Below are 12,124 nucleotides of genomic sequence, written 5' to 3'. Positions count from 1 at the left end.
TGGCCTCAGGCAGCCAGCCTTGGTTTCAGGCCTGACTGCGGGTTTGGAGAAGAACTGATGTGCTGGATAGGAAATGGAGGCAGAAGAAGGGCAGGGCACATTCGTAGTGGAGCCAGGTCTTCAAGAGATGTCTCTCCTTCTTTGGCCTCTGTGGGGGGGATTGATTCAGGGACTGACTGGGGCTGGGCCTGTGAGCACTGAGAGCCTTCTAAACAGGCTGAGGAAATGGTTCTTTTGGGCATTCAGAACCCTCTAGAACAGTGCTGTGCAATCAAACATTCTGTGAAGGTAGATAAATGGTGTCACAGATGGCTGTTGAACACTTGAAATGTGGCCAGTAGGACTGAAGAACTGGACAGTGAATTTTATTTAATTGTGATTAATTTTAATTTAAGTGGCCACATGTGGCCAGTGGCAATTGTGATGAACAGGCAGGTGTAGATCCTGGCCGCTGACTTACCTATTCAGGTCACGTCCTCAGAGTCACTCCCATGTCCTCTCCAAGCCCGTCAGGCAGTTAGTGACATCGCCCCTGACATAGGGGCTTGCTCATTTTGCCGCCTGGCCATTGCTCCTGCTGCCCCTGCTGGCACATCTCGCCCTCCCTCTTTCCCACCAGCCAGTTCAGACCCATGTGCTCCCACAGCCCTCTGAAAGCACCCCCGCCTGCACCGCTGCCCCCTGGCGCTGCCGCCTGCAACCTTGTGTTCTCTGTAGCCCCCAGAGCTTCCAGATGTGCATCAGCTACCCCCCCCCCTCCCCCGCGCAAGGCATCGAAGGTCCTTTAGCGTTGTGTGAGCCCTGCTTGCTTTCCCGTCTCCCAGAACCGCTGCCCTGTCACATGAGCTTTTAGTCTACAGCAAAGTTGCCAACTTGCCATTCCCTAAACACACCTGTGCTGAAGCTTCTGGGCCTTGGAGACTGACACCATAGGCCTTAGAGGTCCTTGGCTCTCTGGCACACCAGAGTCACTCACTTGCCCCGCCCGAGGCTGGAGGCCCAGCCAGCCCCAGTGCTTCCACCCCTCACACTTACCATCCTCACAGACCTTTCCCTCATCTCTTCCGTTTTTCATTTCTTCCCCTCCCTGCTTTCAGGACCCCAGCTCTGCTTCTGAGACTGCCAAGAGGAAACACCAAACTTAATGCTACTTTTTGCACCGAGCAATTTAGCTTCTTTTGTTTGGCAATACCCCCTTCCCAGCCTGGTCTGGAACCTTTCCTTTCACAGCCACATGGGTCCTCTGAGTGTGTTTATAAACACTTTCCCAGTCAGTGCCCTACGATGGAGCCCCAGCTGGCTCACGTTTAAGTGATCAACAGTGTTTTCCTTGCTGGTTGGGAGGGCCTGGGTCCCCAAAGGACAAGGAGAGCGTTCTGTGGCCCTTCAGATCCCCCCAGAGGCCAAGGAAAGTGCTGGACTCACAGATACGCCCAATGAATACTTGTTGTGTTAAATTTATTTGAATTGAAGAGAGAAATGACAGGCAGCCCCCCACCCCCACCCCCCACCCTGGGCTTCAAGGCCACAGAAAACATTCAGGAGATGAAAAGGAAAGTAGGTTTGGGGTAGGGGGAGCCTATACGAAGGAAGAAGTTGGGCAAAAATAATGAAATTTTTTTCTTAAACTTCTTAAAGGCCTTTATGTAAGTTACTTATAAATTTTTAAGCTGTAAAATTAATACATTTTATGGAAGGCAAGCCTGCAGCACTTTTTAAAATACATGGCAGCCTCAGAGGAGTTTTATTCAAAAGAATGACACACCATGAATGCGGTAGTTAAAACATGTGGGCAGCTGGGAAAGAATTAGAATGTTGAGAAAAATCACAAGGGAGGCATATGCTGGTTATTCTGGGACCGCCTCCTAATGTAGAAGGAGCAAAATTATTAAAAATGCTTGTCTGTTGGGATGAGCTCTGCATTTTGGCATCTAGGAGGGATCTGGTTAAAGGATCTGGGACAACATTATTGCAACTCACTATTGTGAAGTGAAATTAATAACTGAAACATTGGTTATCTCCAAGTGATTTTCGTCAAGATGTCCAGAGTTTAATTCCCTGTTCTGTTTCATTCCAGATACACGTTCTTCTACAGCGGCATCGTGAGCGATGTTCACGTGACTGAGCGTCCCACCAGGGTGGGCATTCTGCTGGACTACAACAACCAGAGGCTTCTCTTCATTAATGCTGAGAGTGGGCAGCTGCTCTTCATCATCAGGCACAGGTTTAATGAGGGTGTTCACCCTGCCTTTGCCCTGGAGAAACCTGGCAAATGTACTTTGCACCTGGGGATGGAGCCCCCAGATTCTGCAAGGCACAAGTGATCACTGGCTTTCAGAGTTCGCAAGGGCAATAATTCACACTTTGGGGGTCTATTGTTCTTTCCCTTGGGTGCTATGTATTATTCAAAACGTCTCCCACACATTCGCGCTAATGATAGCTACACGCGCAGCAATCAGCACGTGAACAAAACCACCAAGGAAGCCTTGACTTTCTAGGTAGCTTGTGAGTCAAGAGGATGGAAAAACAACCTTCACCCTTTGCTTCCTATAAGTTTGAGTTCTTCCCTAAAGTAAAAGGATTTATTCCCGAGTTGGGAACCACAACAGAGAAGGAGTCGTCCACCTGTTTTATTGGCAAAAGAAATCCTCGGAGGGACAGGTCTGAGCAAAGGGAAGGTTGTGTTCATCATCCCTCTCTGATGAGAAACATGTGCTTTTAGCAGAAGAGAGATGTCACCTCACTCCACTAAAGTATCATGTTTTCGAATCATTAGAGAAGGTGTTTTAATTGTTCTAAGTTGATAACAAACTCTTTTGTAATAATATGTACCGTAGGACATGAGTCTCTTTTCCCTGAAATTTTAGATGTAGACAAGTGCTAGGCATTAGAAATTTCCATTTTGTTAAATAAATGCTTAGATCCCATAAAACAAACCATGTTGTATGAACTTCTTCTCTGTAACTTACGAACCGGGCATCTGTGGATTGGGGCACACTGCAGAGTAAATGACCATCCTACTTGAGGGGCTTCTGCTATGGCTAATTTTCACCTAAGAATTTTACATATATCTTTTAAAAATCCAAACACTTTAATCCCATAGTTACAGTCAACTACAGGAAGCTGGGAATCTCTTTTTGCCAAAATGAAATGGTTGGTCATTTTTAGATACTATATTGAAATCTCTCAGAATCTTCCTAAAATATGTGTGCAAAGTTGATACATCTAGAAGGCATTTTGAGATGATTGCTCTTATTTTCTATAATGTAAATATTTTGATCTTATTTATAGACTTTTTTAACACTACGGATTCATTTATTTCTCTTCCCGAATCAAGAAATAGTATCCTACTTTTCAGATCTATTCTAACTTCTATTGACTAACAGGTGGAAAATACAAATTGGGCCTATCACCCTAGTAGAGCCCCTTCAAAGCTATCATAACTCTGCTTTAAAATGAGAGCAGCTACTGGCAAGGTAGCTACTTAGTGAAATAGGAGGAGCAATTTACTGCTCTGTTGAGAACGTTATCTTTACTTTTGTCAAGGCTTAAAAGTGTTACCATCAGGTTCTGAGTCATCAGCAACCCATGGTCACTATTACTTTTTCGGTGAGAATGTCATGCAATTAAAAGCAGGAACAGTAGTGGCAACCTCATGAATTTTAGAATTTGTGCCAGTTTGGGTTTCTCTAAAAGTAGACCTGGATATAAAGGTTTGGTGCTGGCTGTTTACACAGGAAGTGATTCTGGGAGGCATACTGGGGGAAGTGGGGGAAATAAGACAGGAAGGGGGAAGAGCCAATAAAGGACATGTTTTATGAGTGGGTTATTGCTACTGCGAGCAACTGGGGTTCACTTGTACAGGGGGCACCCTGGAAACCACTCAGAACGTGCCAGTGGCTGTCCAACCCTTGTTGGTTGAGGGTTGCCCGAGGGGGCATTAAGTTCCCATCCCCTACTTTTCCAGGCTGTGTCCCTTGCAAACACCTGTGGTCCTCAGAAAGCCCTGAGACAAAGGAAATGAGAAAGAAAAGCACCTGACACGGAGTTGTCAGTGGACAGCTGGTGCACTCAGGTGAGCCAGGGCTGAGTTGGGGGTGAATGGGACAGGGCACCAGCAGCATCTGCCATCAAATGGAAGCAGCTCTGGTGTTACGGGGAAAGGCACAATAATGGGAAGAGCTAAGTTTGAATCTGGATTCAGCTCTTTGTAGGTGATAACTTTGGGCAACTCAGATTTTTTAGTTGTGCCTTTCTCTCAGGACAGTTGTAAAGATCAGGTTACTTATAAGCATGTGAAATGTCACAGCATTTTGTAATTTATAAAACACCAGGCAAGGGGCTCCAGAGACCCTCTGAGGCCAAGCCAGTGAATGGTCCTCCTATCCCTGAGTACGTGGCAAGTAGATGGTGGAAGATAGGACTCTGGGGTCAGGAGATCATGTTTCAGTGGCCTTTATCCATTGACTGATGGAGTTCCTGGTTGGTCTCTAGAGAATTATTCCAGTGGAGACAAGCGAAGTGAAGCTCATGCTTTTTCCTTACATCCTCAAGCAATTCCTTCCTCCTTGGCTCTTCTCCTGAGTCTATTTTTCCTCCTTCTTGCTCTTCCGCCTCACGTAACACAAACTCTCAGAGGGAGGAAAGGAAGTCAGCAAATTTTGTCAAAATTGCTCCTCTGGAAATCTGTCAGTGGTGCTTATTAGTTTAATAACATCTGTAGCACGTGTGCGACCTCCTTTAATCTGCATCAGACCCTTGCACAGTAAAAATTGTTGCCATTTTGTAGATGAGGAAACCACTAGACTCAGAGCAGTTAAATAACTAGTTCACACTCACGCCGGCAGGTGGCAGAGTGTGGATTTAGATACAGTTCAAATCCTCAGCCAGGAGAATAAAATGATGCTTCATTTTGTATCACAGATTGTTTTTTTTTCCTATGCTCGTGATGTGTGAAAATTACATGTGTGTGTGTATACGTACACACTCCCCCCCACACATACATATGCACACATACATTCACACATACTTCTTTTCTTCCCTTCTGAACTGACTTCCTTCCCAAACATGTTTTGTTGCCGATGCCCTCTTGTGTCTACCTTTGATTCTTTCTTCAGTACCGGTGACCTTAATTAGGATTCGAGAAAGTCAATAACATTTTGTTTGTGAAGAAAAGACTTTACTACATTAAACCACAGTGCTTCCTCTATGCGATATAGGGTCAAAATAAAGGAATTTGTGGGAAAAAGAAGAAGAAATGAGGATTAATACAATGGTCCTCTGTTTGCATACACACCTGGCCACCCTGGACAGATAACAGTCTTTTTCAAAGGTATAAGCATTTTTCTACTGAAGCAAACCAGAATGCATTCCTGCTGGTTTTCTGGAGGTGCTTCCATAAAATGCAACAGAGCTGAAGTATCGTACTGCATCACATCCACTTACAACATTGTGTGTGTTAAGTACCAAACACTAACACTCTCCCATCAGAAGCATCCTTCTTCAGTTCCAGAGTGGCCTGTATTGGAAGCCACTCCTCATCTTTCTCGTGTTAAGTACCCACCAGTGATCTCAAGTGTTCAGTTGCTGAAAGAACTCACAGGACTCCAACACTTTATATTCACAGAAGGGCTTCATCACAGGCAAAGGCTATAGTAGAGCCGCACAGGGGAAGGTTAGGCATTGAGAGGGTCCTGGTATCTCAAGTACAGCTTTGTTCGTGCTCCCACTGTTGGGTTGCAAAGTATGTAGGTCATCTCCAGGCCTCAAACCCCCAGCAGTGTGCGTGTGAGACATGGTGATACCAGAAGCCCGGGTTCTGTTTCTGGGGGTGTTGGGGTAGTAAACTGGTGCCATGTGCACTTTCTAGCTGTACAACTAGCCCTAACCTTTGAAACTCGCTTCTTTGACTCCTACAAGTTCCACCGAAACCAATGCAAGTCATAAATCCAATGATTATTACTAAATGATCCCGACAGACTGGTAGTTCTGCACCAAAACAACTGGTGGACCCATGGTTACAGAATGTCACTTATGTTTAGTTAATAGATTCTGTGACATTGTCCAAGAGTCAGTAGCTCTGTGGATATGCATGTGATCAATTAAGACCGGCAGAAATGAGCCTGTGCTAGGCACTTACTGCCCTGTGTTTCTGAGCTCAACTGCTGGGGAGTATTTCAAGAGTAAAAATATTAAGAGCTGAGTGCCTCTGCCATCCCCTCATGTCCCTGATAGGATGACTGCTAGAGACTGATCCCACACATATCTCTGAGTTGAATGAAGCCGACACTGATCTCCAGCTCCCTTCCCAATGCAGGAAGAGGCACATTTTTTGGGCTTTTTTTCCCCGAGGAGCTCAACATCTCTCATTTAACTTTACTATCCTCAAAGTGTAGGTGGTGGTGCCCCTCTTTGTGCCTCTCTTTTGGTAACTCCCTTTCTATGTTAAGTCTGCTTTTTGCAATCAATATTGATAATTTCAGGTCCCCCAACAGTATGTGAGCTATGAGAATGGCGTGGGAATAGATGGGCCGGGGGGGGGGGGGGGGTTAAGAATGTTTAACTCGGAGCAAAGATAATTAGGGAAGGAGGTAAGAGGTCTTCAAAGATAGGAAAGAGTCATTCTGTGGAAGGAATTAGACTTACTTTAGTTTTTATACCCAGGACTGGTGGGCAGTGCCAAGGTTGAGATATCATTTCAAGAGAAGCAAGAACACCCACCAGTGATGGCTGGCCCAGGAACATGCCTGCTTAGCAGTAATGAGCACTCAGAGTCAAGCTGAATACGGAGGCTCAGTAATGAGCACTCAGAGTCGACTGCCAGGGATACTAAAGAGAACATTCTTGCTTTGAGTTCTAGATGCACAGTTTTAAAACTGTTCCTGACATGCTGGGATTCCACAGAGATGTCTGATGGCCACTGTGGGATCCAACGGGAAAGCCAAGTGGGTGTAACTTCTGACCCCTATCCTATTTGATCCCAGCAGCTCAATTTTGATCTGTTTTACACATTGTGTTCCATGTAATAATTATTTTGATGACAAGATTCTTATGATTAAGTAAGGTTTGAAAGCAGATAACCATTCAGACTCAAGTCTGAATTCTGTGATGCAGGGTGACCGAAAAGTCCCTAAATCTTCCAGTCTTTTTTTTTTTGCCAGTATTTTTTTTTGTATATATGTATTTTTTATTGGAGTTCGATTTGCCAACATACAGTATAACAGCCAGTGCTCATCCCATCAAGTACCCCCCCTCAGTGCCTGTCACCCAGTCACCCCATCCCCTCGAACCTTCCAGTCTTTGAGTGCCTTTTCCTTCACTATCCAGTACTGTGGACTGTAAGAAATTCTGCTTCCTGCCCCAAATTTCCAAGAATATCTGTAGATGATTGCACTCTCCTGGTTGACATCTCTGACATGCTTCTGAATTCTCCTCCATGACCTCTAGTCACCTCACTGTTCTTTTTCATGCTTCCTTAGTCCAATTTGGTCATCACCATTCCAAATCATTGGGACAGTCCTCCATCAACTCCTGAAGGCAGTGCTAACAGCAGTCTGACACTGGTAGTAGCTAATACAGCTTTTGCTCAGGAGTTGGGTTTAGTGAGGGAAATTTCTTTCGAGATCATGGAACAAAATAAAGCTGAATGTGAAGCATCCAACAGTGCTAGGAGCCCTTTCTGATCTCTTCTCAGTTCAGACTCCAGCCATATTGAAGAGATTAACCTCTCTGTTCTACTATATTCTTCAAGTTTCTAGCTTCTGCTCAAACTTTTCTTTTTTCAGATCAGCTAGCAGAACTAGAAAATTTCAAAATACAAAAACCTCTCTTACTGATACAGATGTCTTTTATAATAGAATGAGAGCAAAATTCTACCTTCCTGTCTCAGCCTCTTCCATCCTGCCCAGATTCTAGGCCTTTCATGGCAGACTAAAAGGTCCATTAAAGCAATTCTCTAAACCAAAGAACACTCCTCTCCCAAGGATGAATTTGGCCATTACTCCATAGAAAGGTTTTAGAATCCCCTAAGTATCTTCCCTTTATTGGATTTCTGTAGAACTAGGTAATGACTGAAAGTTCCTTCTCACCCTAACTGGAGCTCCCAGACTTGTGTTGGACTGCCCTGACACGGTGGAGGACGTTACTGCATGCTGGGCACTTCAGGACGAATGACATCCTTCTAGAGTCAGCATATCTTTTGAGGATTTTATAACTTCAGAGGCAGTGGGCAAAATAATTAGGACAAAGGAAAATGGGGGAGGAGAAGCACAACTCATTAATTCATTCAACACATACTTATTGAGCACTTACTATGGGCTGGGCACTATTCTAGGCCCTACGGAAATGACAGCCATCAAATCAGACTAAATCCCTGCTTCAAGAAGCTTATGTTCTAGTAGAAGAAGACACAAAAAACAGATACATAGTATGTCAGTGGAGAATAAGAACTAGGAGGAAAAAAATCAGAGAGAATAAAGAGTAATAGGGGGTAGGGACTATACATTTTAGGGATGATGAGACTATCTCTGATAAGGTAATATCTGAGTAAAGACCTAAAGGAAGTGAGGGGGTGAGCCATGTGGATATCCTCAGGGGAGAGTATTCCATGGAGAGGCACAGCAAGTGTAAAGGTCCTGAGGCAACAGCATGAGGGCGTTAGAGGACCATGAGGCCAGGAAGATGGAGTGGAATAAGCAAGAGGAGAGGGTGCCGTGAGTGCAGACAGAGAGGTGCCGGGGAGCAGGTCCCTAATGGCCTTAACAGCAAAGTAAGGACTTCAGGTTTTATTCTGGGTGAGTTTACAAGAAGGAACAGGTACGGAGAGTAGACACAATGGCAATCTCACAGAACTGGCTCTTCACATGCTTGGGTATTTTATTTTTCATCATTAAACAATATTTAATGAAGGCCCCCTGAGCTGATGTTTGCCAGCCTCAGCTCATGTGGAGGAGGCCTTGGTGTAGGTGGGAGAGAAGAAAGGGTGTTTTTTGTCTCCTTCCAGGTCTGGGAAACCTGTGGCCCCGCTCACTCCCTGCCTCAGGGGAGCAGCCCCTGCGGACTGGTTGCATTAGGACCACCTAGTACGGAGACGTGGGGGGAAATTGCTGTTGTGCCCGGGCTGACCTTAGGCCAAGCAGAGTCTGCTTGCCATTGATGAAAAGTTGGCAACCACCAAAGATGGAGAAATACAAGCACATTTGAAGGAAATGTTTCATATCTTTTCAACGGCATGATTTTTCAGTTTCAGGGAAGATGAGATAGTGATGTGATGTAGGGAGACTGCCTGGCTAAACAGGGCCTCGTAAGTGTGTATGTATGTGTGTGTGTGAGTGTGTTTGTGTGTGCATCTGTATGTTGTACATATTTCATACGTGCGATGGTGTATATATGTGTATACGCATCTGTGTGCCTGTGTGTGTGCTGGCGTGGGTGGGTGGGTGTGTGGCTAGAAGTGTTGTTACAATTCAGGGCTTGCTTTCCCATGAAAGATCTAGAAGCTGCATTTGTCAGAGCTCCCAAGGGTTGTTAGGTCTACAGGGACTCACGTTAATCTCGTCCACAAAGATTTATTAATAATTTAGAACACCAATTGCTTAATTTATAGTGAGAAATCAAATTATCAAAGGGGCTAAAGAACACAATTCTGTTGGTCAGCGGATTCTCTCCCTAGGTCCCTGAGGAGAATTAACATATTTTCACCTGGGAATCCCTGTGACAGTCAAAAGATTGTTTGGTATTCAAGGAAAATTATGTAGATGATCTTAATGACTAGCATTGTTAAACTGCCATGGGCCCGAACAAACATTTGAGTTTGTTGCTCTAAGTTCGTTCCTTCTGCATCAGCTCTGGGCTTCCCTAAGAAATCCTTGTCCTTCTAGGGTTATTCAGTCCAACTGCTTACATTAGCATTAAGGGAGAAAAAGTTGCCATAAGATCACTTCCCAGTCTATAGTTTTTTCTCTTAATTTAGTAAATACTCGATTTGATTTTTAGGCCCTGTTCCTCCTGTTTTTGATCCGAAAAATATCACGCCTGTTAGGATGACTTATGCAGATGATAGAACATTACTACATAAAGATCTTACTAATTTAATAATTGGAAGGAAACAACACTTGCAAATTCTTAGGTGATATCTCACTATCTCTCCCGTGGATTGACTGCATGTGGGAGGAGGAGGACATTCATTCAAGGATTTGTTGCCATTGATAAGAGAGAGTGGTTCAGAACACTATGGAACTCAGTGGAATCACGGAGATCTGGCTTGAGACGTGGCTCTGCTCCCTCATAGCAAATTGGGCAAATTGTTGAGCCTCATTCAGAGTCCTCGTTGTAAGACAGGAATAGTACTGTTATTATGTCATGAGGTTGCTCAGTCAGTCGTTCAAGTACTAAGGTGCCAGGCACTGCTGTAGGTGCCAGGGGCCCAGCAGTGATTAAAACGAACATCACTGCCTTCTGGAAGCTTGCATTCTAGTGAGAGGAACGACACACAATAAAGGAGATAAATAAATTAACTGTTTAGTATCAGAAAGTGATAAGGGCTGTAAAAAAAAATGAAGGCAGGGAAGGCTTGTTGTAACAAGTAAATGACAGGATCTATATAAAGCTCTTAAAATGCCTGGCATATAACCATAGCAAAAACTTGAGCTGTTACTAATTCTGCTGTAATGCAGGGACTCGTCACGGGAAAGAAGTAACTGTACCCCTCAGAATAGCACCATGTCCTCACACACAATGTGGCATGTACTTATGCTATCTGTGACCATTGTATCTCCAGTGAAAGTTTAATATTTTCTGGTTTTTACTCATTACAAACACTCAGAAAAAAAGTATTTGGAACAAAAGATAAATTATCCTCAGAAGCAATTTAACATTTGGTATGTATCCTCCTAGGCTTGTCTCGTTTTCTTTGGACACACACACATATTTTTTAAATGCAAATAAAATCACTGTTTCATAACCCTTAAAGCTGTGTCATGAATGTCTTCTGACATCAACAAACAGATTCACATCATTATTTTAATGCCCAACTATAGTCCAATGGAAAGATGAGTCTTAAGCTAGTTTGTTATAGTTACTCAGTTGACTTCCAGATTTTCCTTTCTGTAAAAATGGTTTGGTTTTAAAGGCACCGATTTCACTATTTGGGCTAGAGTTTCCCATGGATGTGTCATGGGAAACTGCGTTATTTCCATATTCACCATGAACTCTAATCACCGTTCATAAACCCAGCTGGGAAGACTGAATAGAAACTCCTTCATGGGGCAATCTTGGTGCCCAGTTTAATTTAGAGTCAATGCAAGCAATTACATTTAACTATATTCAATTTAGATGTATTTTTAAACATCTGCCGTGCCAGGACACCATGCTGATTCCTGCTGGGAACCAAGACGAGTAGGATGCCGTCCCTGCTCTCAAGGACGCCAGGAAAGGAACTCAGGAATCGGTAATCAGCACATAGGTTGGAAGAGTCATGGGATCACAGGATAGGGAGAGAACATATCTGTTTGCTGTGACCAAGTAATAATAAATGTCAGCTTTATGTCACTCGTGTGTTGAACAAGCAAGACTCCTGAGACAGGGTCATAACCGACATGTTATTTTTGTCTTCTTGTGCCCTTTTGAGTTCACTCAGTAGAAGGAGGTTCTAAATGTGATTTTAGGCAGAGGACCTTTGGAGGATTTAGGTGGGCTTTCTTAGCAGAAATGTGCAAACTAAGACCCGATGATTGAGTAGAAGTTGGCCAGATTGAGGGGAGTGGGTTCTGGGGCAGAAGGAGGGAAGAGAAGTGTATTCCTGGTGTAGCTTAAAGGTGAGGAGATAAGAAATAGCCCGATGCTTTAAAGGGATTCAAAGATCAATATAGTTGTGTGGGAGGCAAGAGGGGAGCTGTGGAAGGTTCTTGTAGTGGGAGGGATCTTCTCTGAATACCCCAGGTTTTAGTTTAAGGCCTCATACAAAGTGGGCAGCAAGTAAATATTGTTGAAAATAAAGTCTGAAAGTCATATACGTTTTTGGTTCCTTACCAGAATTCCCCTTCCCCACCACGCATCAACTTCCCACTTCACTTCACTGGAAAATTTGAGGGCTGTCTCCAAATGGTTCTTGGATTGTAAGGCAGAG

At 44.1% G+C, this 12,124-nt stretch overlaps 1 protein-coding gene across 1 annotated transcript in view; it reads left to right on the top strand.

Annotated features, from left to right (window-relative positions):
• Positions 1-2,936, top strand: part of CMYA5 (cardiomyopathy associated 5) — a 91,815-nt gene extending 88,879 nt beyond the window's left edge. The window contains exon 13 of the mRNA XM_072736921.1: positions 2,078-2,936. Within this exon, the coding sequence (XP_072593022.1) occupies positions 2,078-2,324 (247 nt within the window). The 3' untranslated portion in view covers positions 2,325-2,936. The remainder of the gene's footprint in view (positions 1-2,077) is intronic.
• The last annotated feature ends 9,188 nt before the right edge of the window (positions 2,937-12,124 follow it).

This window comes from Vulpes vulpes, chromosome 14 (genome assembly GCF_048418805.1).
Source record: "Vulpes vulpes isolate BD-2025 chromosome 14, VulVul3, whole genome shotgun sequence".
Classification (NCBI taxonomy): domain Eukaryota; kingdom Metazoa; phylum Chordata; class Mammalia; order Carnivora; family Canidae; genus Vulpes; species Vulpes vulpes.
Note: the sequence above shows the minus strand (reverse complement) of the source record. Positions and strands in the feature narration are given on the sequence as shown.